This window comes from Panthera uncia (genome assembly GCF_023721935.1).
Source record: "Panthera uncia isolate 11264 chromosome B2 unlocalized genomic scaffold, Puncia_PCG_1.0 HiC_scaffold_25, whole genome shotgun sequence".
NCBI classification, from domain to species: domain Eukaryota; kingdom Metazoa; phylum Chordata; class Mammalia; order Carnivora; family Felidae; genus Panthera; species Panthera uncia.
Genome location: NW_026057581.1, coordinates 11,324,411 through 11,348,109, shown reverse-complemented (window position 1 = coordinate 11,348,109; position 23,699 = coordinate 11,324,411). Strand labels below are relative to the sequence as shown.

General features: G+C 42.7%; 1 protein-coding gene across 1 annotated transcript in view; it reads left to right on the top strand.

The window, feature by feature from the left end:
- The window catches only part of STMND1 (stathmin domain containing 1), a 28,938-nt gene extending 8,225 nt beyond the window's left edge, over nucleotides 1-20,713 (top strand). Inside the window, exons 2-5 of the mRNA XM_049655013.1 lie at nucleotides 3,771-3,951; nucleotides 8,601-8,752; nucleotides 17,418-17,549; nucleotides 18,438-20,713. Coding sequence (XP_049510970.1) covers nucleotides 3,771-3,951; nucleotides 8,601-8,752; nucleotides 17,418-17,549; nucleotides 18,438-18,725 — 753 coding nt within the window. The 3' untranslated portion in view covers nucleotides 18,726-20,713. The remainder of the gene's footprint in view (nucleotides 1-3,770; nucleotides 3,952-8,600; nucleotides 8,753-17,417; nucleotides 17,550-18,437) is intronic.
- The last annotated feature ends 2,986 nt before the right edge of the window (nucleotides 20,714-23,699 follow it).

The following is a 23,699-nucleotide window of genomic DNA, read 5'->3' as shown; positions in this document are numbered from 1 at the left end:
TGTCTACAATGACAATTTCTCCTTGCCCACTGGAAACTCATTCATCAAGAGCCAATTCAAGCATCTTCTTGAAAATCTTCTGCTGCCCCAAGAAGCTACAACCTGGTACAAGTGTACCAGGGAATTACTGGGAACCGTGGGGCCTTGGAGGTACAGTCCTGGGGACCTTCCAATACTCAGGGGAGAAGAAAAGCACCCCTTGGACCAACAAACATGAAATCAATAGACATGAGAAGAATAACCGGAAGGCGAAACTCTGTAGAAGCTGCTTATGTGCCTAGGTCTCCTGGGGACACTGAGGGGGCTTCACTGGTATGTGTGATGGAGAAGAGGTTGGCTGATCAACCCAATCAAGGAAGGAAAGGCCAGCACTAGGAGAAAGGGGGCAGGGGAGTTAGCGAGGATTGGAGAAAACTTTTCCTGAACATACCAATATTTAGAACACGCTGCCTCTCCAATAAATGCCAACTCTTTAAATTGAATTAATTTAACTTTTTGGAACACTCGCTACATTTTTCTTATTTTTCTTCTTTTGCTGGGGGACTATGAAAAATTTGACATGGGTCAGCATTTTGGAGTCAGTGGTTTCCTAAATCACATATGGACCCTTTTTACAGTGTATTGACGTATTTACAATCAGTGGAACTGGTATGGAAGAATAGAGATTCATAAAAGGAAGGGGTGGGATTGTAAGCCAGTGCAAGATTTATGGAGGACCCTCTGGAAACACATATGAATAGAAAATGTGTACATCTTTAGATGTAGGGATTTATTCTCATGGAATGATGGGGTGAATTCACACTGATATATATATGCACATATATTATGCCAGCATAGTTCATTATATTGCAGACATATACAGAAACACATATAGAAGCATATATAGAAACAACCAAGATGGCCGTCAGTAGGAATTGGTTGAATAAATTATAGTATGTTGTATAATAGACTACACTACAGTCATCAAATAAATGACTACTCCCCACCGTTAACTAGAATGAGGTAGACCTATATATATTGATGTAAGCAAATATCCCTGACATATCCTTAATGGAAAAAACAGGTTATGGAAATATTAAATACCATTTAATATAGAACTTGATGTATATTATTTATATATAGCTTTCTTAAAATATAATCCACATATTATACAATTCACAGTTGTCACCACAATCTAATCTAATAGAACATTTTTATCCCGCCCACAAAAGAAACCACTACCCATTAGCGGCCATCCCCTACTTCCTAAGCAACCACTAAGTCTACACTCCGTTTCTATTAATTTGCCTATTCTGAGTGTTTGGTAACTGGAACAGTCTCCGCGTCTGGCTTCTTTGACTCAGCAGAATGTTGTTAAACGTCATCTCTGAGCAGCATGCAATAGTACTTTCTTTCTTCTTATTGCCAGATAAAATTTCCTGGTCTGGACACATCACATTTTATTTATCCATTCATCAGTTGATGGGTGTCTGGGTTGTTTCTACTTTTTAGATATTTTGAATGTTAATTCTGAACATTTGCGTGCAAGCTTTTGTGTGGATGTATGCTTTCATTTTGTGTGGGCGTATATACCTAGAAGTGGAATTTGGGGGTCATATGCTATCGCTCTGTTTGATTTTTTTTAGAAATTCTCAAACTGTTTTCCAAAGTGGCTGTACCATTTTACATTCCCACTCCACTGTACGAGGGCTCTGATGTCTCCACACCCCCGCTCACACTTCCTGTGTGTGTGTGTTTTTTTTCATTATAGTCATCCTGATGAATGAGAGGTCGTATCTCATTCTGGTTCTGCTTTGCATTTTCTTAATGTCTAATGATATTGAGCATCTTTTCATGTGCTAATTAGCCAATTCCAATTTGTTTTTAAAGATTATATTTCTTTGAGCAAACACATCCAAGAAGTAATATACTAAGATGTTATTAGCGTAGACTATGGTACTTATTGTTTACCGTGTTCCTGTATTATTCAGGGTTCCACCAAAAGAATAGAACCAGTATAATGGTTGACTGGATGGATGGACAGATGGACAGATGGATGGAGAGATAGATAGATAGATGTATGCAGTTATGGGAGCTGGCTAGCCAAGTCCACAATTCACACGATAGCACAGATAGACCATACTGGAGCTGAAGGTACAGTCCACAGAAAAAACTTCTTCCTCAGGGAAACATCAATTGTACTCTTAAGGCCTTCAATTGATTGGATGAGGCCCATCCAGATTATCGAGCATAATCTCTTACTTAAAGTCAACAGATTGTAGACCTGAACCACATCTACCAAATACCTTCACGGCAATGATTAGATTCACGTTTGATTGGATAACAATACCATAGCTTAGTTGACACAAAACTGATCAACAGTTTCCTTTTACGTTATTTATTTCTTCAAAGAGTCTCTATTGCTTCTTTAATCAGCATAAGCAATAAAGACAGTTTCATTTAAAGAAAACTTTTTTAGGGGAGCCTGGGTGGCTCGGTTGGTTAAGCGACTGACTCTTTGTTTTGGCTCAGGTCGTGATCTCATAGTTCGTGGGTTCGAGCCCCACGTCAGGCTCTGTGCCGACAGCGAGGAGCCTGCTTGGGATTCTCTCTCTGCCCCTCCCCCACTGTCTCTCTCTCACACACAAAAGACAAAAAAAATTTTTACACAGCTGTATCTTTACTCTTCATACTTGATGAACATGTTCAGCTTGGCGTCCTCTGGGGTGCTCAGCATAGTAGCTCGTACCTGATAGATTCCTAGTAGATAATATATTAACTTCTATTGCTGCTATAACAAATGATCACAAATTTGGTGGCTCACTACCACACAATTTTATTCTCCTCCAGTTCTGGGGGTCTGAAGTCCAGAATCAGTTCCACTGGGCTACAGTCAGCTGCGCTGGGGATAAAGTTGGTGGGTTGCCTTCAGGAATGAGCTTTGGGGAAAGAATCCCTTTCCTTGCCCATCCCGACTTCTAGAGTTACATTCTTTCATTCCTTGGCTGGTGACCCTCCCTCATCCGCTGCTGGTAACATCCTCGAATGTGTCTCTGCTTCCCTGGCACATCACCTTCTCCACGTCTGTAGCCACATCTCCCTCCGCCTCCATCTTTTAAGGACAATCATGGTTACACATAGGTCACCTGGATCATCCAGAATAATCATGCCATCTCAAGGGCCTTAAATTAATCATATCTGGGGGCAGCTGGGCAATTCGTTTAAGCATCGGACTTTGGCTCAAGTCATGATCTCACGGCTCCTGGGTTTGAGCCCCGCGCCGGGCTCTGTGCTGATGGCTCAGAGCCTGGAGCCTGATTCAGATTCTGTCTCCTCCTCTCTCTGCCCCTCCCCCACTCACCCTCTGTCTCTCTGTCTGTCTCTCTCTCTCTCTCAAAAATAAACACACACTGGGGCGCCTGGGTGGCTCAGTCAGTTGAGCGTCCGACTTCGGCTCAGATCATGATCTCGCGGTTTGTGGGTTCGGGCCCTGCGTCGGGCTCTGTGCTGACAGCTCAGAGCCTGGAGCCTGCTTCGGATTCTGTGTCTCCCTCTCTCTCTGCCCCTCCCCTGCTCATGCTCTGTCTCTATCTCAAAAATAAACACACATTTAAAAAATTAATGATATCTGCATGCGTGGTAACATGTACAGGTGGCTGGGGCTAATCAGCCTACTGCAGATACTCGTAGGCTAAATAATTGCCAAGCAGACCTTGTGACATTGTTTTCATTTTCCAAGAAACTGTTTTCTAAGAAATCTTGACTCTCATGGAGCCGTTCCCTCTTCACAGGCTGATGTCGGTGTGACTTATTCCGGGGAGAACCTCGGGCCCCAGATTGGAGCTGAATTACCCAAGGACGCTTTGAGCAGCCCCGAGGGCCTGGAAATACAGGCTCGGTTGGGAAGTTTACCTGGAACCACAACAGAAAGTCCCCCATTTCTTAGTGAAAGAAACAGAGGAATAAATTCAGGTAACAGCCCCCATGTATATTAATCTCTACAAAACACTATCTGTCTACATATATTCTAAAATGTAGGGGCGCCTGGGGGGCTCAGTAAGTTAAGCGTCTGACTCTTGATTTACACGCAGGTCATGATCTCACAGTTCATGAGTTCGAGCCCCACATTAGGCTTTGCACTGACAATGGGGAGCCTGCTTGGGATTCTCGGTCTCCTTATCCATCTGCCCCTCCCCCACGTGTGCTCGTTCTCTCTCAAAATAAATAAATATTTTTTAAAAACACATATATACGTTATATAAAGTATGATGTATGCTAGCAACCCCTTTATCACAGTTTTGTGGGCGAGGCAGTGCTCCAAATAGCAAAATCCCTATTTCTGAGACATTAGGATGTAGCCTTAAGCCTTCATTGTGTGCATACATAATGCTAACCATTACTCTTCTTGTAGATCAAGTAATTAAAACTATCTTACTTTTTTTTTTCTCTCCCTCCCACCCCCCCTTTTTTTAACTAAGAGCCCTTACTGGTGGTTGGGAACAGGCCTTAGGAGGAGTCACACAGGCTTTGGTTAAATTCCTGTAAACTTCCACTGTTGTTAACATCTTTCCAAGAGAACGTTCTACATTTGAAAAAATAAATAAAACCTATGTCAAACTGTTTCCCCTGTGTCTCCCATCCAAAGCATCAGCGAATATACAAAACAAACAGCTTTCAAAATCATAAAAGAAGTAATCATGACCTGATGTGCTCCTTGGAAACTATTTTGATTTTTCCTACGGTTGTTTCTGCTTTACTTGAGTTACCCACCCTGGTGTTGATTTGAGAGCTCCCGTTTATATTTCATCAGCCTCTGAAACCAATTGAGTTCAACAGAACTCGAGCAAAAGTGTTCTGTTTTATTTGGGGGGAAGCCTCGTGTGTCATTCCTCGCGGCTGTCATTTCTTCCCTAGCTACAAGTTAGAGCTGGAAAAGAGATGGGTTAGTAAGTGAGATTCTTTTCCTTGGACTTGGACGGCACAGTCTAGTTATGATAGTTTTCCTATTAGCCTTCGTCTTGTGCTTCTGATGTGAGGTCTTTGTGAGGTCAGAGAACGAGGTAGGAGGCTGGGGATAGAGCGGGGCGCCTCTCCTCCCTCCGTGTGTCTCTCTCTGATGATTCTGTGGACGGGAGCGCCATGAATGCTCAATGTCTGTGGCCCTAGCAGACTGCAGACTGTCGGGCGGGAGGGGACACCTGGGTGCACCCTCTGTCAGTCCAGCCAGCAGGGTGGAGCCAAGAGACACGAGCCTGGGGAGGGAGTGAACCAGCAAAGCAGTGTTCCCCAAATGTGTTGTCGATTAGTTTCCAGAAAAGACCTTGCCCCAGAGTGCTGAACCAATGCCCCGAGGCTTAGATTTGTCCTCTGTCCTGTTCCTCCTGTGTCCTTTCTGCATCCTTGCCCTGCCCAGCTACAGAACGCAGTCGTTTAAAACTTCAGGTTTCGGGGCGCCTAGGTGGCTCAGTCGGTTAAGCGGCCGACTTCGGCTCAGGTCATGATCTTGCGGTCAGTGAGTTCAAGCCCCGTGTTGGGCTCTGTGCTGACAGCTCAGAGCCTGGAGCCTGTTTCAGATTCTGTGTCTCCCTCTCTTTGACCCTCCCCCGTTCATGCTCTCTCTCTGTCTCAAAAATAAATAAAACATTAAAAACAATTGTTTAAAAAAAAAAAGATAAAACTTCAGGTTTCACTCTAACACTTCTCAAGTTACTTTCTTCTTAAAAAAAAAAACTTATTTTAAATAACTTCAGATATAAGTAAAGTTGCAAAAACAAAGAACGCCTATATTCTTTCCCCCGGATTTCCCAGATGCTAACGTTATACCACATTTGTATGTGATACAATTGCACATATCATGGTCCCCCCCACACACACACAACACACACTCACATACTCTCACACACGCTCTCACACATGTTCTCTGTCTCTGTCTCTCACACACACTCTTTCTCTCACACACACTCACACACCCTCTCTGGCACACTCTCTCTCACACACTCTTTCTCTCACGTAAACACACATACACACTCTCTCTCTTACACACACACACACACACACACACACACCCCTAGATTGTTTCTAAGAGCAAATCGCAGACATAATGACACTTTACTCCTAAGCACAATATGTGTTTCCTAAAACAAGGATATTCTTTGCATAATCACGGTACAGGGATCACAATCAGCAAATTACCCCTTACGCAGTACATTGTCTCATCTGCATATTCAAATTTTATCAATTGTCTCACAAATGTCCTTTGTAAATAAATTTCTGGTTCAAGATCTAATCCAGAATCACACGTTTAATTTAGACATAATGTGTTTTTCTCCTTTAATCCAGAGCCAGTCCCACAGGTTTTCTTCGTCTTTTATCGGATTGATATTTTGGAGATATAAGCCATTGATTTTGTAGAAAGTTCCTCAGTTTGTGTTTGAGAATTCCCCATGATTAACTTCAGGTTATGCATTTTTAGCAAAAATACCAAAAATGACATTGTACCCCATTTGTACATCAAATCACAAGCTACATGGTATCTATATTTGACATTTATTGCTTTTTTTTTCCTTGCAAACACTTTTTAATGTAGTTAACATCAAAGATTTCTCAATCTTTTCTTTTATTGAATCTGGATTTTGAGTCATGTTTAGAAAGTTTTTTCCTACACCAGAATTTAAGATGAATTCACCTACATTTTCTCATATGACTTCGCTTTTGACACGCTTATGAAGAGTTTCCGATCTCGTGAAAAAACGCTAGTGTATATGTTGACTGCATAGGAAACATAACTATGTTCAGTATGGTGTCTGAATTTTAAAAGTAAAATTTGATATATTAACAGTGGTAATCTCTAAATGCTAAGAGTATGGGCATTTTTCTTTTCTTTTTTCATTCTTTTCTATCCAAGTTTACTATGTAACCATGTATCACTTTCATGATCAGAAAAAAGCATAATGTCATTTTCACACATTTCCCCAATCGTCTTCAGCATCCCAAGAAATCATGAGAACTAGTTGAAATGACCATGATAGCTCAGGGTTCTCTTTGTAGGCTAGCGACTGTCAGTGTCAAGCCAAATACTTTGGTGGATTCAGAAAAATAATGGATCATGCAGTGGACCTCCTTCCATGACCTTGGGAAAGGAGTGGGGGGGGGGGAGGGTGGCAGAGAACACAGATGTGGAAGTCGGATATTCTTGAGTTCAAACCCTAGTTGATTCTCTTCCTACCCATGTCACCTTAAGCAAGTTAATTCGCCTCTCTCATATAGTTTATTTGTACAATAAGGATAACAGTACCTCTCTCGCAGAATTCACAGTGTTATAAAGTATATAAAGTACCTAATATGGTGCCAGGCACATAAATGCTCAGTAAATAGTAATTGTTATTATTTTGGCCCTTCCAGGTAAATCCACCTTCTAAAAAAAAATCCATCTAATTCTTTACCTCTAGCTTTAACTTTTCTCTGTGGTTTCAAGCTTCTAGATTACATACTTCAAAGACATGCTTTACGACTCTGTACCAAAATCTGTATATAGCTCTTTACAGTGGGAATCAAGTCTATTCCAGACACATGCGAAGGTAGAAGGAAGACACAACACTGGACAAGAAATGAGATTGTAGGCAATTTGTTGAAGTTACCCGCAGTGGTCAATTAGAGAAGTCTCGCGTAACAAGAAGGCAAATATTCTGAAGTAAGAGACATCTGGCTCGTGTGTATGTGTGCGTTTTTTCTCTCTTCCCACTGCAAATTCACAAAAACTGTCTTTGTTAACCAGTGAGGTTAGAAATTTTCATTGCAAGACTCCGTCCACTAGACGGAATCAACGGGGTTACAGTGAGCACTTCATGATGATTACAAAATAGAAAATAGCTCATTTCTGAAGACTCATTGCACCTTTATTTCATGAGGTGAGTCCGGAAAACAGATGCTTGCTTATTTGGAGCACTGGGCGACTTGTAATGGGGGGATGGGATCTCTCTCATTAGTGCAGTTTATAAAGGCTCCCGGAGACACCGTTTCGGTGCCATTTTTAGAATCATTAATAAAAATTTAGCTGACATCACTTCACTTCAGTTCTGATTTGGTTCAAAGACTCTTTTCAGAAAGGCATTACTTTTACTTACATAGATTTAGCAGATGGCATAATTGTAAGCTCAAGGTTGCGGAACTAGAAGTCTCTTGGCAACATCGCACTGTTTATCCTTTGTATACAAAGCATAGAAACCAAACTGCAACTCACAAGAGTCACTGAAAGAAGATCTCCTTCCTTGCTGTGCTCTAGCTTGGTAATTAGTGTCGAGAACCCATGTAGTCCTACCCCAGTGTATAAGTGTTGTTACAACAAAAAAAGTAGTACATAGCAGCACATGAAAGACTTTTTGTTATGTTAATATGGGGCTTGCTAAGCAAACCGTATATTATGGTGATGTGTATCCTCTAAAAGAACGTGAAGACTTTCAACTTCAAAGGATTCAAAGATTTATAATAGAAACAGATATGTAGGTAAGAGTGTTCACCCAAGATTTAATGAAGCAGCATGATTTATAAGGCATCCATTTAGCATCCGATTGATAAAATGTTCATGCTTAAATTCCTATTTCTTTTTTCTTTTCCTTTGGAAGACCTAGTGACCGGTGGATTAATCCATAACCCCCAAGCCCCCGAGACCCAAGAGCGACAAAAGTCATCAGACATCCTGGAGGAATTAATTGGTCAAGGAATAATACAAAGCCACAGCAAAGTACTTAGAAATGCAGAATCTTATGATGTCATGGCAAGTATTCCTTAATTAAACATTAGCTATAAGCTAATAGTTATAGTTTAGTTTGAAAGTAATAGTAATAGTCTAAAATAGTAATAGAATATGATTGATCATGAGTTACGATTTCCAAAGTCACAATGCAGATTATAGCATTTATCTAAGCCAGGTGTCTCTCCCATCAATTCCTTCACCCATCTCCACATCATCCTTTTCCACGGACTCGGGAATGGCCCTAATCATTTTTTTTTAAGCTTATTTATTTGCTAACTAACTTGGATGTAAATTTAAAAAATAAATAAATAAATTCATAGAAAATTTTACAAAAGAGAAGTTTATTTATTTAAGCAATCTCTACTCCTAACGTGCGGCTCAAGCCCACGACCCTGAGAGTAAGGGCCGCATAGTCTATGGACTGAGCCAGCCAGGCACCCAGCAACTGCCCTAATCACTGATGATAAAGGAATCCAGTAAAACCTATCTTCGGTCTTACTGAAATTGAGGGACAGCAAGCCCATTGAATAACACGCCTTCGTTCTTTGAAGAATTTTTATTAGGCATTGCCTGTGGACTAGGTATTGTGAATATAAAACTGAACTCTGATTTATCTAATAAAAAATAGGCCTAAATGCCAAAGCTAAAACAGATATGCTTACACATTTACATATGCACCTATATGTACACATGTCGATATTGACCCTAAGGTCAAACAGGAAGAAATGAATACGGTCATAAAACTCCTCACACTCTTCTTTTTCTTTGTTGATTCATCTTGACTAATCGGTTGTAGTGTTTCCCTAGCGTGAGCAGAATTTTCACTCTGATTTTAACTGGTTGTGGCTGAAGTCTTGAGTCCTTAATTTTTTTTTTTAAATTTTTTTTAACGTTTATTTATTTTTGAGACAGAGAGAGACACAGCATGAACGAGGGAGGGGCAGAGAGAGAAGGAGACACAGAATCGGAAGCAGGCTCCAGGCTCTGAGCCATCAGCCCAGAGCCCGACGCAGGGCTCGAACTCGCGGAACGCGAGATCGTGACCTGAGCTGAAGTCGGACGCTTAACTGACTGAGCCACCCAGGCGCCCCAAGTCCTGAATTTTTTAATAAGTTCTGTCTAAACCTGTAAAGACGATGGCAGGTGTTGTTTGTTCTGCTTTCTCGAGTGTTCGTTTGTTAACAAAGCTCCCAAGCAACCCCATCGCCTAACGAAGGTGGAAAGAAGAATTAACAGAGAAAAGAAGCCTAGGGAGAGATGAGTCGGAAAGACAAGAAAGACACAGAAAGGATGGAAATGGGGACCAGAAATAACATTGAAGGCTCCTCAATGGTCGCCCATCCTTGTCTTGTAGGGAAAACAATCAACTGCGGACAAATAGACACATTATTTAAATCAAGTATGCCACCTAGACCAAGTCACTTAAGTGTTTGAACAAAGGTAATTTCCTTCTCTGCGTGTAGGAATTGCTTAAGACTCATGAATAAAAACCAAAGTGGCATTTTCTCTTGAAGAAGAAAATACATCCTGCAGAAGGTATTTGGGGAAAAGAGAGGAAATCGCTAAACCTCACGAATGATGTTATCAGGCTGCGAATAATCAGAGGGTGTCGGGGACAGGGGAAGGTAAAAATAGATTATATAGTGGAAAAGATAATACCAATATAATGACAGTTCACTTCTGTGAGATGCATGGCACTTCAGAGTACAGTATCTTATTTGAAAGTACTAGAAGATGGGTCTTTAACATGGAAAAGGAGGGGGAGAGATTCTTTTCCAGCTATAGGTGAGTCTCTGGGGGTCAGAAAAAAGGAAGGTGTGTCAAAAGAAAAAAGACAAGAGAACAATTTGGAGGAGGATAAATTGTGGAAACTTTCAGTCCCTAAGCGATGCCTTCTTCAGGGAAATGCTATAGAAAATTGATGCTAACCGCAATGGGGATAGCATTAAAATATTTTCCGGTGATTCAGACGCCAGAGATGGAGTCCAGACTGAGACCTTACAAGGGCACGACAAGGTGAATTAACACAAGCCACCTCGTGAAAGAAATGTATCTATGTAAAAAACGAAACTACAGGCTTGACTTTCAATACCATCATTAAGTGAACCAAAGATGATGAGCGTGTTCATATTCTGTAGAAATGGAACAGTTGTCAGGAGCCTAGTTGGACTGTTCTCAAAAGGATTTCAGTGTGACAGGACCACAGAGGTAGGTGAGAATAACACAGCTCTTTGCTTTTGTTTTTTGCTTTTTGCTCTGCACTTGGGCCACGATGTCCCAGCATAATCTAGATTTGCAAAAAGCCAGCGCAGTAACACACGGCTGTATGTTTTATCACCTAGAGCATTGGTCCTTAACCTGGCTGCACATTCGAATCACCCAGGAAGCTTTCGAAAACCCCAGGGGCGCCTTGGTGGCTCAGTCGGTCAAGCATCCGACTCTTGGTTTTGGCTCAGGTCGTGATCTCACAGTTTGTGAGTTTGAGCCCCACATGGGGCTCTGTGCTGACAGTGAGGAGCCTCCTTGGGATTCGCAGGGTGCCTAGGTGGCTCAGTTGGTTGAGCGTCCCACCTCGGCTCAAGGTAACAATCTCACGGTTCGTGGGTTCGAGCCCCACATTGGGTTCTGTGTTGACAGCTCAGAGCCTGGAGCCTGCTTTGGATTCTGTGTCTCCCTCTCTCTACCCCTCCCTCCCTCGAGCTCTGTCTCTCTCCCTCTCTCAAAATTAAATAAACATTTTAAAAAATGTGTTTACAAAAAAGAAAAGAAAGAAAATCCCAGTGCCTGGGCCCCCCTGGGACCAGTGGTTGAGGATGGGCTCTGGCCACAGTGCTTTCAAAAGCTCCCAGGTTATTCTAGTGGGCAGCCCAGGCCAAGAATCACTGCCCTGACTTTTCTACCAATATACACAAAGCCCTCAAATTCATTATAAAGCTGGAAAGTGTTAAATCTTTTGAAATGAAATCCCCCATGTGTAAGAATTCTAAAAGATTCCTGAAAATGTAACATACTTCCAGGAAGAGGACAAAGAGTATCCCCAGGAACACAGGGAAATGAGGGAGAGGTATAATTGCTTAGCGTCACAGGTAAAGTCTCTTACGGTTCAGCTGTAGCTGAGAACATGCATATATCAGACACCAGGTGCCTTCATATTTTGGCAAAAGTTTTGAGCCAATGTGAAAAGATGAGTAGTGAATACTGAAAAGGGAACATACTAAGAACGGAAGTATTATTGGATAGTTCATGCTTTTCCTATCCAATATTTAATAATATTTTTAGAAAAAAACAACAGATGATAAAATTGGCTAAAAATGCAAACCAAAGGGATGTTAGTAATGGCAGCAGTTATACAATGTGATGAAGCCATGTAACACGGTTTCTTCATTGGTCCCCCAAAATCTTTTAAATCAAATATTATGGGGGAAAAATAGAACAATAAATGTGAGAATACTTTAAAAACAAGACTTCTAACATATACCATTAGTATAAATACCAGGGAATGTTAGATCTGTCCCCTTCTTTTTTTTTTTTTTTTTAAGTTTATTTGTTTTGAGAGAGAGAGAGGAGGGGAGGGGCAGAGAGAGAGGAAGAGAGAGAGAATCCCAAGCAGGCTCCACCTTCACAGCCTCTGCAGTGCTAAGCCCGATGTGGGGCTCAAACTCACAAATGGTGAGATCATGACCTGAGCGAAAATCAGACAATTAACTGACAGAGCCACCCAGGCGCCCCAGATCTGTCCCCTTCTTTAATTTAGTTCTCATGTAGAGTGAAAAATAAGATAGGATGCTGAAAAGTGAGGTCCTCCATTCATCTGCTGAGTTGGGGGACCCCCCTGTGGGTCAGCCTCTCCTTGGAGGTCCAGGGAAGTATCTATCCACAGGCCCCCATTCGTCTTTTTTCTTAATTGTTATCATTTGCTTCTTGGCAAGTACTACAACAATTTCACAGTGCCCCTGGGGTAACATGATTTCAAACAGAGTCATACTAATAGAATTTACTCTGAGTAACTCAGAAAGAATTAGATTGATATAATTAATTATAATATATAATGATATAATATTAACCTAAGTATCAGACTAAATGAAATTTTTAGTATATTTTTAAATATTCTAAAGAGACTTAAGTGGCTGTATCATAAATGTGTATGGACTTTATATGCACATGTCGTTGTGTGTCTGGATTGGTACAGATCTCTACAAGAAGTGTAATTGGCTCTCATTTATCCACATTGGTATTATCCACTTGAGGTGTCTTTTATCCCAGACTCGTTTTTTCCTTGCCCCTTAGCCTCCATACACAAGACTCCGATTTCTCTGTTGACTCATTCTGTCTCTGGCCAAAGTGTATCCCCTTCTCTGGGCAACTTTTGCCCTTGGTAACCTTCAGTGCAATTAGAAAGTTCGTCTCTCTTGCATCAGAGTCCCTACCATTACTCGTTGAACCTCACGGGGAGTTTTTTAGGGAGGAGGAAGTGGGCCGGGTAAGACTAATGTCAGCTGACACTGTGACCTTGCTGGGAGGTCTCACGGGGCTAGAGCAAGAATGGCAGGTCTCCTGGAAGCTTTGACCCGTTCTATGCACAAGACTTTGGGGAGGGAACATAGCGACAGTAGGTTTACCTGTGGATCAACAGCTAATTAGGGAAACTCCGAGGGCTACATGGTGGCCACAGGAAGTAATGTATACAAGCCACGTTAGCTGGAAACAAGATCCAGACTTCATCACAGCATCTTTGGGTGGGACAGTCTTCGGATGGTATTCTTAAAGGAAATAATTGAACTAGTAACTTCCACAGGTTTAGGGTTTTTATAGGGAGCACCCTCTCTAAGCATCATGCAATTATTGTTATTTTTAAGTGCCAACAGTTGGTAACGCCTGACTTTATAAAATCCAGTGGGAAAGAGTACAGATGTTTTCCCTCGGGGCTTCCAAGGCTTTTACTTCAAATGTCAAACTCGGGAAAGGATGAGGGTTGCCCAGGTTGGATTAACTTCCGGAAGCGGGAGGAAGTACTTGATTTCCTAGGCATCATTTTGAGCTAAAGCCACAGGAAGAGTCCACCCAGACCAGAAATCCCAAGTCTCTCAGAACCACTCACCTCCTCCTCTAGTTAAGATTCAGACTCCTGTGTCAAGCCTCATGGAGCCTTTCTTCACTGAATCTGGGATTACCATTTCACGTTTTTAGCCTTCTGTGAGTGAACTTCCCTAAAAAACTGTTTTCATACTAATTTCACAGTATCTTTAGTTGAGCCACTCCAGCAAGTACGTCCCTCTTTGCAGCAAATGGCTTTTGCCAGGAGGGAGCCTAACAGCCAATTGTCATATAAATAATACAGTGATGGGGGAAGGGGAACTTGCTTTGACAGACATTCCACAGTTTTCGTGTAGTGAAAAACTTCTCACCACATAAAACTGTCTGATGGCTGTAAGTGAGCCAAAGCTTCAACAAATGGTTCCCTCTAAACGGCTTTCTGAGAAGCATGGTTCTTAAACCTGGAGGGAACCTTAGCGGTCCTCAGCCCCCTCACTACTTTTACATGTAAGAACATGAAGTCCGAAGAGTAGAGGTGTCTTGCCTCAGGGACACCATGGGTATTAGAGGTCGACCCGGATTAAAGCCCAGGCTGCCTGCTGGCCCATTCCTGCCCTTCAGGACAAATACTCTATCTTGGTGATGATTCTGTGTGCTGTCATTGAAAAAAGTCACTGCTTGGGGACACCTGCGTGGCTCAGTTGGTTAAGTGTCTGACTTCAGCTCAGGCCACGATCTCGTGGTTCATGAGTTCAAGCCCCACATTGGGCTCTGTGCTGACAGCTCAGAGCCTGGAGCCTACTTCGGATTCTGTGTCTCCCTGTCTCTCTCTCTGCCCCTCCCCAGCTCGTGCTCTGTCTCTCTCTCAAAAATAAATAAACATTAAAAAAGAAAAGAAAAAAAAAATCACTGCTTGAAGACATTCACAGACATTTCTCCAAAAAAAGACATCCAGATGGCCAACAGACACATGATAAGATGCTCAACATAACTGATCATCAGAGAAATACAGATCAAAACCACAATGAACTATCACCTCAAACCTGTCAGAATGGCTACAATAAAAAACACAAGGAACCACAAGTGTTGGTGAGGATGTGGAGAAAAAGGAACCCTCCTGCACCATTGGTGGGAATGCAAACTGGTGCAGCCACTGGGGAAAGCTGTATGGAGATTCCTCTAAAAGTTAAAAATAGAACTACCCTATGATCCAGTAATCACACTGCTGGGTATTTACTCAAAGAATGCTAAAACACTAATTCAAAGAGATCCATGCACCCCTATGTTTATAGCAGCTTTATCTACAATAGCCAAACTATGGAAGCAGACCAAGTGTCCATTGATGGATGAACGGATAAAAAAGTGGTAGGGTAGGGGCGCCTGGGTGGCTCAGTCGGTTAAGCGTCCGACTTCAGCTCAGGTCACGATCTCGAGGTCTGTGAGTTCGAGCCCCGCATTGGGCTCTGGGCTGATGGCTCAGAGCCTGGAGCCTGCTTCCGATTCTGTGTCTCCTTCTCTCTCTGCCCCTCCCCCGTTCATGCTCTGTCTCTCTCTGTCTCAAAAATAAATAAACGTTAAAAAAAAATTTTTTTTTTAAATTCCCTTTAAAAAAAAAGTGGTAGGGTATATAATATTATATATATATATAGATGGATTGTTACATATGGAATATTATACAGCCATAAAAAAGAATGAAATCTTGCCATTTACAATGACATGGTTGGAACTAGAGAGTATAATACTATGCAAAATAAGTCAGTCAGAGGAAGACAAATACCATACGATTTTACTCATGTGTGGAATTTAAGAAACGAAACAGACGTGCAAGGGGAAAGAGAGAGAGAAGCCGAGAAACACACTTAACTATAGAGAACAAACTGATGGTTACCAGAAGGGAGGGGAGGGCATGGGAAAAACAGGTGATGGGGATTAAGGAGGGCACTTGTGATGAGCACCAGGTGATGTAAGGAATGGTTGAATCACTATATTGTACACCTGGAAAGAATATTACACTGTATGTTAACTCTACTGCAATTAAAATTTAAAACTTCATTAAAACAGTCACTCCTTTCATTGAATGAAATGTAATTACCATTTCCCGAGTTATTATGTACAGTCCCTTAAAAAAGAAAATCCTGGGGCGCCTGGGTGGCTCAGTCGGTTGAGCGTCCGACTTCAGCTCAGGTCACGATCTCGCGGTCCGTGAGTTCGAGCCCCGCGTCGGGCTCTGGGCTGATGGCTCGGAGCCTGGAGCCTGCTTCCGATCCTGTGTCTCCCTCTCTCTCTGCCCCTCCCCCATTCATGCTCTGTCTCTCTCTGTCTCAAAAATAAATAAACATTAAAAAAAAAAAGAAAGAAAATCCTGTGAAATAAGTATCATTAAACCCACCGTTTAAGTGACAAAAGCGAGTTCACAGAGCTTAAGAACTCACGCAAAGCACACCTTGGCCAAGTCAGGACTCAGACCGAGGTCTGTCTGAGTCTTGACCTGGCATCTTTTTCTAACATGCTAAACTGCCTCTCTGGTGTGTTTTCTCGGGACCAGCAGGCTTGTAGCGTAAAGAGACTCTTTCAGATATTACAATGGATATCAGTGGCTCCTTTGCCTTTAAAAGTCTTTGGAGAAATTACCTAGAACAATCAGTTTACTTTATCATGAACTGGAAAGATGTCATAGAACTAGAAAGATGTCCATAGCAAATTAAGTAAAGAAGGCAAACTGCACAGCCTGTAGAGGGTATCATTTCATTTACGTCTGGTTTAGCGTTACAGTTGTACTGCACATACATATGTCCATAAATATATGTGCGTAGAGAATGCCTGGAAACACACATACCGAATTCTTTCACATAGTTCATACTGATGAGTAGGACTGGGGGCCAGGGGGTTCAACAGAAGACTATGCAGTTATTTACGTGTCACGTTACTTTTTCCTAACTGATGTACGTTATAGAAAACTAATTTTTAAAAAGAAAAAAATGTACATTAAAACTTTCTTCATAAACCCTTCACGACACTTTTCCTTTTTTATAACTAGAAGTTGTCATCAGAAAGTCATTATCGCTGCTTTGAACTTTGGAAAGGGTAGTCAGTCACATGAAATAGTTGGGGATTTTTCCTCCCGTCCTGAAAACATTCACAGAGTCCTGACGGCAAAGGCCAGCCCGAGGTTGCTGCTCTGGTTAATTTTCTCCTGCATGAGACCCAAAGTACTCAAAACCAATCTCGATCCCAAGGGAAAGGCGTTTCTAGCTGTGGCATATTACAAAATTATCAGGTTTCACTTTTGACCTTGAACTAAGCATTCACTCATCACTCGTCTGCCACCTTTTCCCACCTGTGTTCATTCTCCAGAACGTTTTCTTCTCATGAGCCTTCTTCCAGCTCCAGAACGTTGTTGCGTTCTTTAATGCGTTTTAGAAAGAGCCTGTCTTTCCTTCTAAGCATCTAATAGACCTTTTTTTCTCTTTTCGAAGAATTAGTTCTGTGGTGACCAGCGTTCACATCGTGATCTTTAAATCTGCCAACGTATCTGTTCAGATTTTTAGGATCGACAATGTACACTGTGTTGATTCTACCTCTCCCATCTCTCTCCTCCACCAGTGAATGTCTGTTTCTCCCTTTTGTTGTTTTTTCCCTTTTCTTCCTCCAGGCAAACACGACCGAGAGGCCTCTGAGAAAGCCTCCAGCCAGGCTGAAAAAACTTCAGCTCAAAAAGGAAGCAAAGGCTTTCACAACGAACGATCTAGAAGAGAAGGTGCGAGCGGTGGAGACGCACAAGAAGGTACCTGAGCTCTTGTGTTAGTGTGTGCTACCTGCTGAAATGAGCCCACGTAGGCCTTTCCTACCTGCAGCTTGAAGATTCAGATCCAGTGTCTTAGTGATCTGTGCTTCCGAGGCAGGATGCTTAATTTTACTTTAATTCTCTTTGTGTGGTGAAGGAGGGAGGCAACATCTTGAAGCTGGCTGAAGTATTGTCTCATCTGAATAGCCTAAGGAAGCATTGTTCAATTCTCAGAATGAAGTATGGAGCTTTCTTCTTTGGAAGAAGAAAAGCTTCATGTGGGGTGGGGATGGGAGGGGGGCGTGGGGTGGAGGATAGAGGCCGAGAGGAGGCCGTGCAGACCATTAGACCAACACCTGTTCCATCACCGCCCCGGGTCCCCATCACCCTCTGTCCCCCATCCTGCCGGGAAGCAGCTTTCACAGCTGTGGTCTGACAGCCTTTGTCTCCATCCCTTTACCTGGCCTCTCGGGGAGCAGGGACTCCCCATTCAGCTCCACTAAGGTAGGGAGTGTGCGTGTGTCTTTAATAGTGCAGTCAAACCTCGGATTGCGAGTAACTTGTTCTGCCAGCGTTCCGCAAGACGAGCAAACGTCTCTAATGAACTTTAACTTGATAAACAAGCCATGCCTTGCAATATGAGTCGTACCTGAAGGTCACACGATCACAACTGAGCCAGTGGTTCTGAAATTCGCTTTGATGTACAAGTGGATTACCAGCCTGTTTCCGGAACGAATTATGCTCGCAAACCAAGATTTTATGTAGTTCCTCAACACATGTTTGTGAAATGACTGAAAAATGAAATGGAAAATCATACAGGTTAATTTCAGGCATATTAATGAGAACTCGGAGGAAGTTATTGGGGCTCATTTTCATTCTTTTTTTCAGACTAAAGAAGAAGAAATAAGAAAAAGGCTAAGGAGTGACCGACTTTTGTCCCCAGCCAATCATTCAGATGCAGCTGAGCCGGACGGGGCTGAGGTTCTGTTTGCCAAAGGACCTCACGCTGTGAGTTCTGCTGTGTTTGAGTCTGAGCCGTCTGACCCGCAGGGAGGAAAGCCTTTGAAAGGGAAGAAGAGTCCTACAGCATCGAGTGATAGAAACTTCAATTATGAAGGATTTGGGGTGGTGGAGTCAGATGTGTCTTACAACCAAGCAGATGATGTATTTGAATAAGCCATCTTATGTGGATTTCATGAAGAGACATCCATTCTCCCTGACTGTGACAATTTTAGTCTGTCTCGTGTTTTTCTGGAGGCCTGATCTCACCCCACTGGGATTTGCCATGGTTTAGGAACGATTGTATAATCTGCATGGGCTGAACTTGGCTGAGTCAATTCAATATCTATGCTAGCTAGCAAAAGGGGGGGGGGGGATACCCAGGAAGATCTGACTGGCTTCCACATTATAAAGTTGGCATTCTCTTCCAGTGAGGCTTCAGACGCTATGAAGACATCTTCATGAATACTTTCCAGCTTACGTTAATGTGTTTGTGCCAGATGAAACCCTTCTTTTTTGCTCCTGCCCCTTGGCCATGTCCACCCTCTGAGGGTCCCTTCAGACAAACCGCACAGATTTGTATCACGTGTTTGAATGCTTATCTGTGTGTTTCGTTATTTCTTCTCATTCTGTGTTGTGAAGGATGGAAAGCAGTATCTTGAAGCTGTTTGAATTACACTTTCATCCATACAGCTTAAGGAAGCAATATCCAATTCAGAGAATTAAGTATGAAAAAAGACAAACTTCACTAGGCTCTAGGGGTGGGGGATGTCCCGGAGGGGGGTACAGTGACAGGAGGCCCTGTGCCTAATTCCCCCATGGGAGTCTGACAGGTTTATATTCTTTTTTTTTATTTATTTATTTGTTTATTTATTTTGAGAGAGAAAACGTGTGTGCAAGCAGGGGCGTTGCAGAGAGAGAGAGAGGGCGAGAGAGACTCCCAGGCAGGATTCCCAGGCCCCATGTGGGGCTCAATCCCATGAACCGTGAGATCATGACCTGAGCTGAAATCAAGAGCCTGGCACTTAACCGACTGAGTCATTCAACTGGATCTCTACAAAGGTTTCCTTGGTCCCTCTACCACAGTCCTCTGATCAAAACCCTTTCCTGGGTGCCTTTCATGGTCAAAACGGAGTCCAGAACCCTTTCTGTGACTGGTAAGGATCTCTGCTTTCACAATTCACTTGTGCTGAACTTGAGCCCCTCAGACTCATCACACAGCTTCCCCTCCGCTTCAGGGTCTTTGCACGTGCAGCTCCCCTCTTGCCCTCTCTCCCTCTCGCTGCTGGAGCCGACTAATGCCTTCTTGTTGTTTGTGTCTCCACTCAGACCTCTTAGTCCAAAGCTCCCGGTCTGGGTTGGTGCCGCTCTCTTCCAGTTGACTTTCGGCACCCTGGCCCACTCACCTCTGCACTTGCCACCCACTTGAAATCGCCTGATAGGTTTTCAGCTCCACCACGAGATATTTCGGTTTTAGCAGAACAGGAGATGAGTGTCTTGTTCACAGTTGCATTTTTTTGTCCCTCCGAAGGTGAATGGCACATCATAAGTGCCGTGTAAATATTTTGTTAGTGGATGCGTCGGTGTCCCCACACATCTCCCAGAAGCAGGACAGCCCCCAAAGATGGGAACCGGTGGCTGGGGACAGTGCAATTTGACTGGAGGGCCACGAGGCACCTGCTGCTTATGCATTCCCTTTGGGATATTGTAGGATTCGGGATCCGGTAGCCAGGTATGATGGTGGTATGATGGAGGGACTTCTTTCAAAACCCATTCCGGATCCCAAACCTTTAAGAACCACGATCTCCTTCTTACAATGTGACCTGCAGAGCCCTGGTCCAGGGCAGTCTGTGTCTCCATTACCTTATATGTTAATTTGGGATAACCGCTTCCATCAACCCAAATGAAATAATGGGTCTAAAAGTACTGTGTAAACTAGAATATGCCATAATATTATAGAATGCTATTTATGTAAAACCCCAGGTGGCCAACATGATGTTTTCCATATTGTCCTGAGATTTTTTTTCTGGCAGCTATCTTGTGGTGACATGTGATATCTTACAAAATATTACAGTAGCTGAAATGATTGCAGTAGGCCACTTCGAAAGGATTTAGGTATCATTCAGATCTCTGTAAATAAAAAAATTTAAATGGTCCAAATATACACGGAGTGCAAATGTGTAGTAATTGATTTGTTTTGTTTTTAAAGTTTTTTGTCTTTAATTTTGAGAGAGACAGAGAGAGAGCACACGTGCGGATTGGGGAGGGGCAGAGAGAGAGGAAGAGAAAGAGAATCCCAAGCAGGCTCCGCACTGTCAGTTTGGATCCCAAACCCTGAGATGATGACCAGAGCCGAAATCAAGAGTCGGACGTTTAACCAACTGAGCCACCCAGGTGCCTCTATAGTAACTGTTGTATATTAAATCCCCCAATTTGATAAATATCCCACTGATACTTTCTCTTGAACTTCTATGCCCTTACTTACAGTGGCTTGGGTGACACATTTGTTGAGTTCAGATATATGCACTACAGATGTGAACATCATCGCTGATCACCTGGCTTGGAAAGCTTTCTACATAGAGAGAGTTAAATACAGCGGAGTAACACATCCAGAATGACTAGCCATGTATTTTCTTAGCAAGAAACACTTTAACAGGGTGGGAAGAGAGGTGATGAAAATAGACACCTGGATACAAGGAACGGCTCTTAAGCTCTAAGTATGTTATTACTCACCAAACAGACCGAGGCTTTACGGACGAAGAAACAGGCTCAGAGGCTCTAAGGACTTTTCACCTTCACGAACCCTGGCATCAAGGGGGTCCGGCTCGGGTTTGAATCCTCCCATTGCCTCCAGAGGGGTCAGCCCATCCCGGCAACGTACTATTTTTTAACTTCAAATGTAAATATGACTTTTTCCCATGATCCTCTTTTTGTTTTCATTTTTTTTTTTATTTAAAAGGATGATTTATACTGAAGAGTAAGAGAAAAGAAAGAGATTTCTAAAATATAGCCTCTGGGATCACGTTAATTTTATGTGTTGAGAATAACCTAATTGGTTTTCTCATTGCTGAAGCAGAAGGTTTTGAACAGCCGCCAGGGTATTTCAACTCAAATCCAGCTACAACCTTCAGGAAGTTATGAGTCAGGAAGACAAACTTAGGTAAATGTCCCTATAACCATTTTAATTGGGTGCAACAGAAAAACGCCTATATCGAGTTCCTTGTGAAAAATGGTCTGGTCCAGTCTCAGAGGAGGTAAACTTGATGTTTAGTAAACCCTCCAGTTTAGGGGGGGTGAACAAAAAAACCCTTATGGATAATTTATACCTAAACTAATATTTAAAAGGTATATTTAAGGGGCGTGTGGGCGGCTCAGTCAGTTAAGCATCCGACTCTGGCTCAGGTCATGATCTCGTGGTTCATGAGTTCGAGCCCCACATCGGGCTCTGTGCTGACAGCTAGGAGCCCGCAGCCCGCTTCGGATTCTGTGTCTCCCCCTCTCTCTCTCTGCCCCCTCCCCAGCTCGCGCTCTGCCTCTCTGTCTCAAAAATGAATAAACATTAAAAAAAAGTTAAAAAAAATAAAAGGCGTGTTTAAAATATTTCACATATGTTGAAAGTAATACACGTTGTAAGATTCTTATTTATGTTAGATCAATTATTTTAAAATAAACTGTGGGAGATGACCATTATGGTCTCTCTGTGTCACTTGTATTTGCTGCCTCCCCCGCCTCTTTCTTTTAAATTACCGAAGCAATATGGCCTTACAAACACTGAAAAAGCTAAGACGCAAAAAAACCGACAAAAAACAAAAACAAAAAACAAAAACAAAAAAACACCAGGAAACCAACGTGCTTCCCTCCAGCTAAGAAACTGCTGGGAGCATTTTGCTGTATGTATTTCAACACGTTTTTCCTGGCAAAAGTGGACTCATGCTACATAAACTCTTTTGCAACTTGCTTTTTTTCACTCAACAACTTCTCATTCTCATTCGTAAACACATCTACTTCCGCGCTGTCGTTCTTAATGATGCAACACTGTATAGTTTTCCTCTTAGGTTTCTAAGGGTTCCCATAGCTAAAGACGGGAAGAACGCATGCTCAGTCTCTGTTTTTAAAAGGTGGAGAAGTCAAACATCTTGAACATTTCCCCTGTGAAGACAACACAGTCTGAACACCTTGCAGGGCAGAAACTGCCCTGCTGGTTTCCCTGGCTCGCGCTCTGTTCCACGCCCTTCCCCGCAGGATGGTCAGTGCAAAAGAACACAAGATCAGATGAAACCAGTGTTACAGACCCACCTTCAGACTCCACCCCCGACTTCGCCTCATCACAGATGCTGTTCAGCACACGGAGACCTCAAGTCTGCTTCAAAAGCCCGTGTGCTAAAGAGAAAACAAGACTGACAATTACATCTTATATCCGAGTTGGCTTTTCGTGGATCAGGAATAAAGATGAGCTGCATTTGCAAAGTGTTGTGGACAGAAGAGTGTTTGCAGCTAAGGGTCTGAAACTTTTTCTCTCATCATTCAGAACCAAGAAATTAGTCTTAAAAATAAAGCGACTGGCTATTTTAAGCACAGAATGCATTCATTCCAAACAGTAAGGTCATGAAAGCTGTGCTTCAATTCCTAGGAATTTCTAGTAACTGACACATAAATTTTCTCTCTGTGTCACACAACTCAATCCCTAAAGCAAACACAGTGTATCGTCTAAAATGCATATGAAAACAATTCATGCTTTTTCCTTGCTTAAAACAAACAGCAATGCTCACATGCTAAGTGGGAGAAAGATGCTAGGGAGATTTGTTCACCAACCCTCCAGACGGGTTTATGCCAGTGATTTTCAGGGTGTGCCCCTTCCCCACCTTGTAATAAAGGCAAGTTCTCAGGTCCCACCCCAGCCCTTCTGTATCAGATGGTGGGGCCCAACGTTCTGGGTTTGCTCAAGCCTTCCAGGTAGTTCTGATTCTCACCGAAGTCTGCCCTGTTCTTTCACTCCCTTGTAGGCATTCAGTTCAGGCCACTTTCCAGCAGGCTCAAGGACCCCTACCCTCTAGCATCGAGTTAAATACTTAACAAGTCAGGGGTGCCTGGCTGGCTCAGTCGGTGAAGCATCTGGCTCTTGGTTTCCGCTCAGGTCATGATCTCACCGTT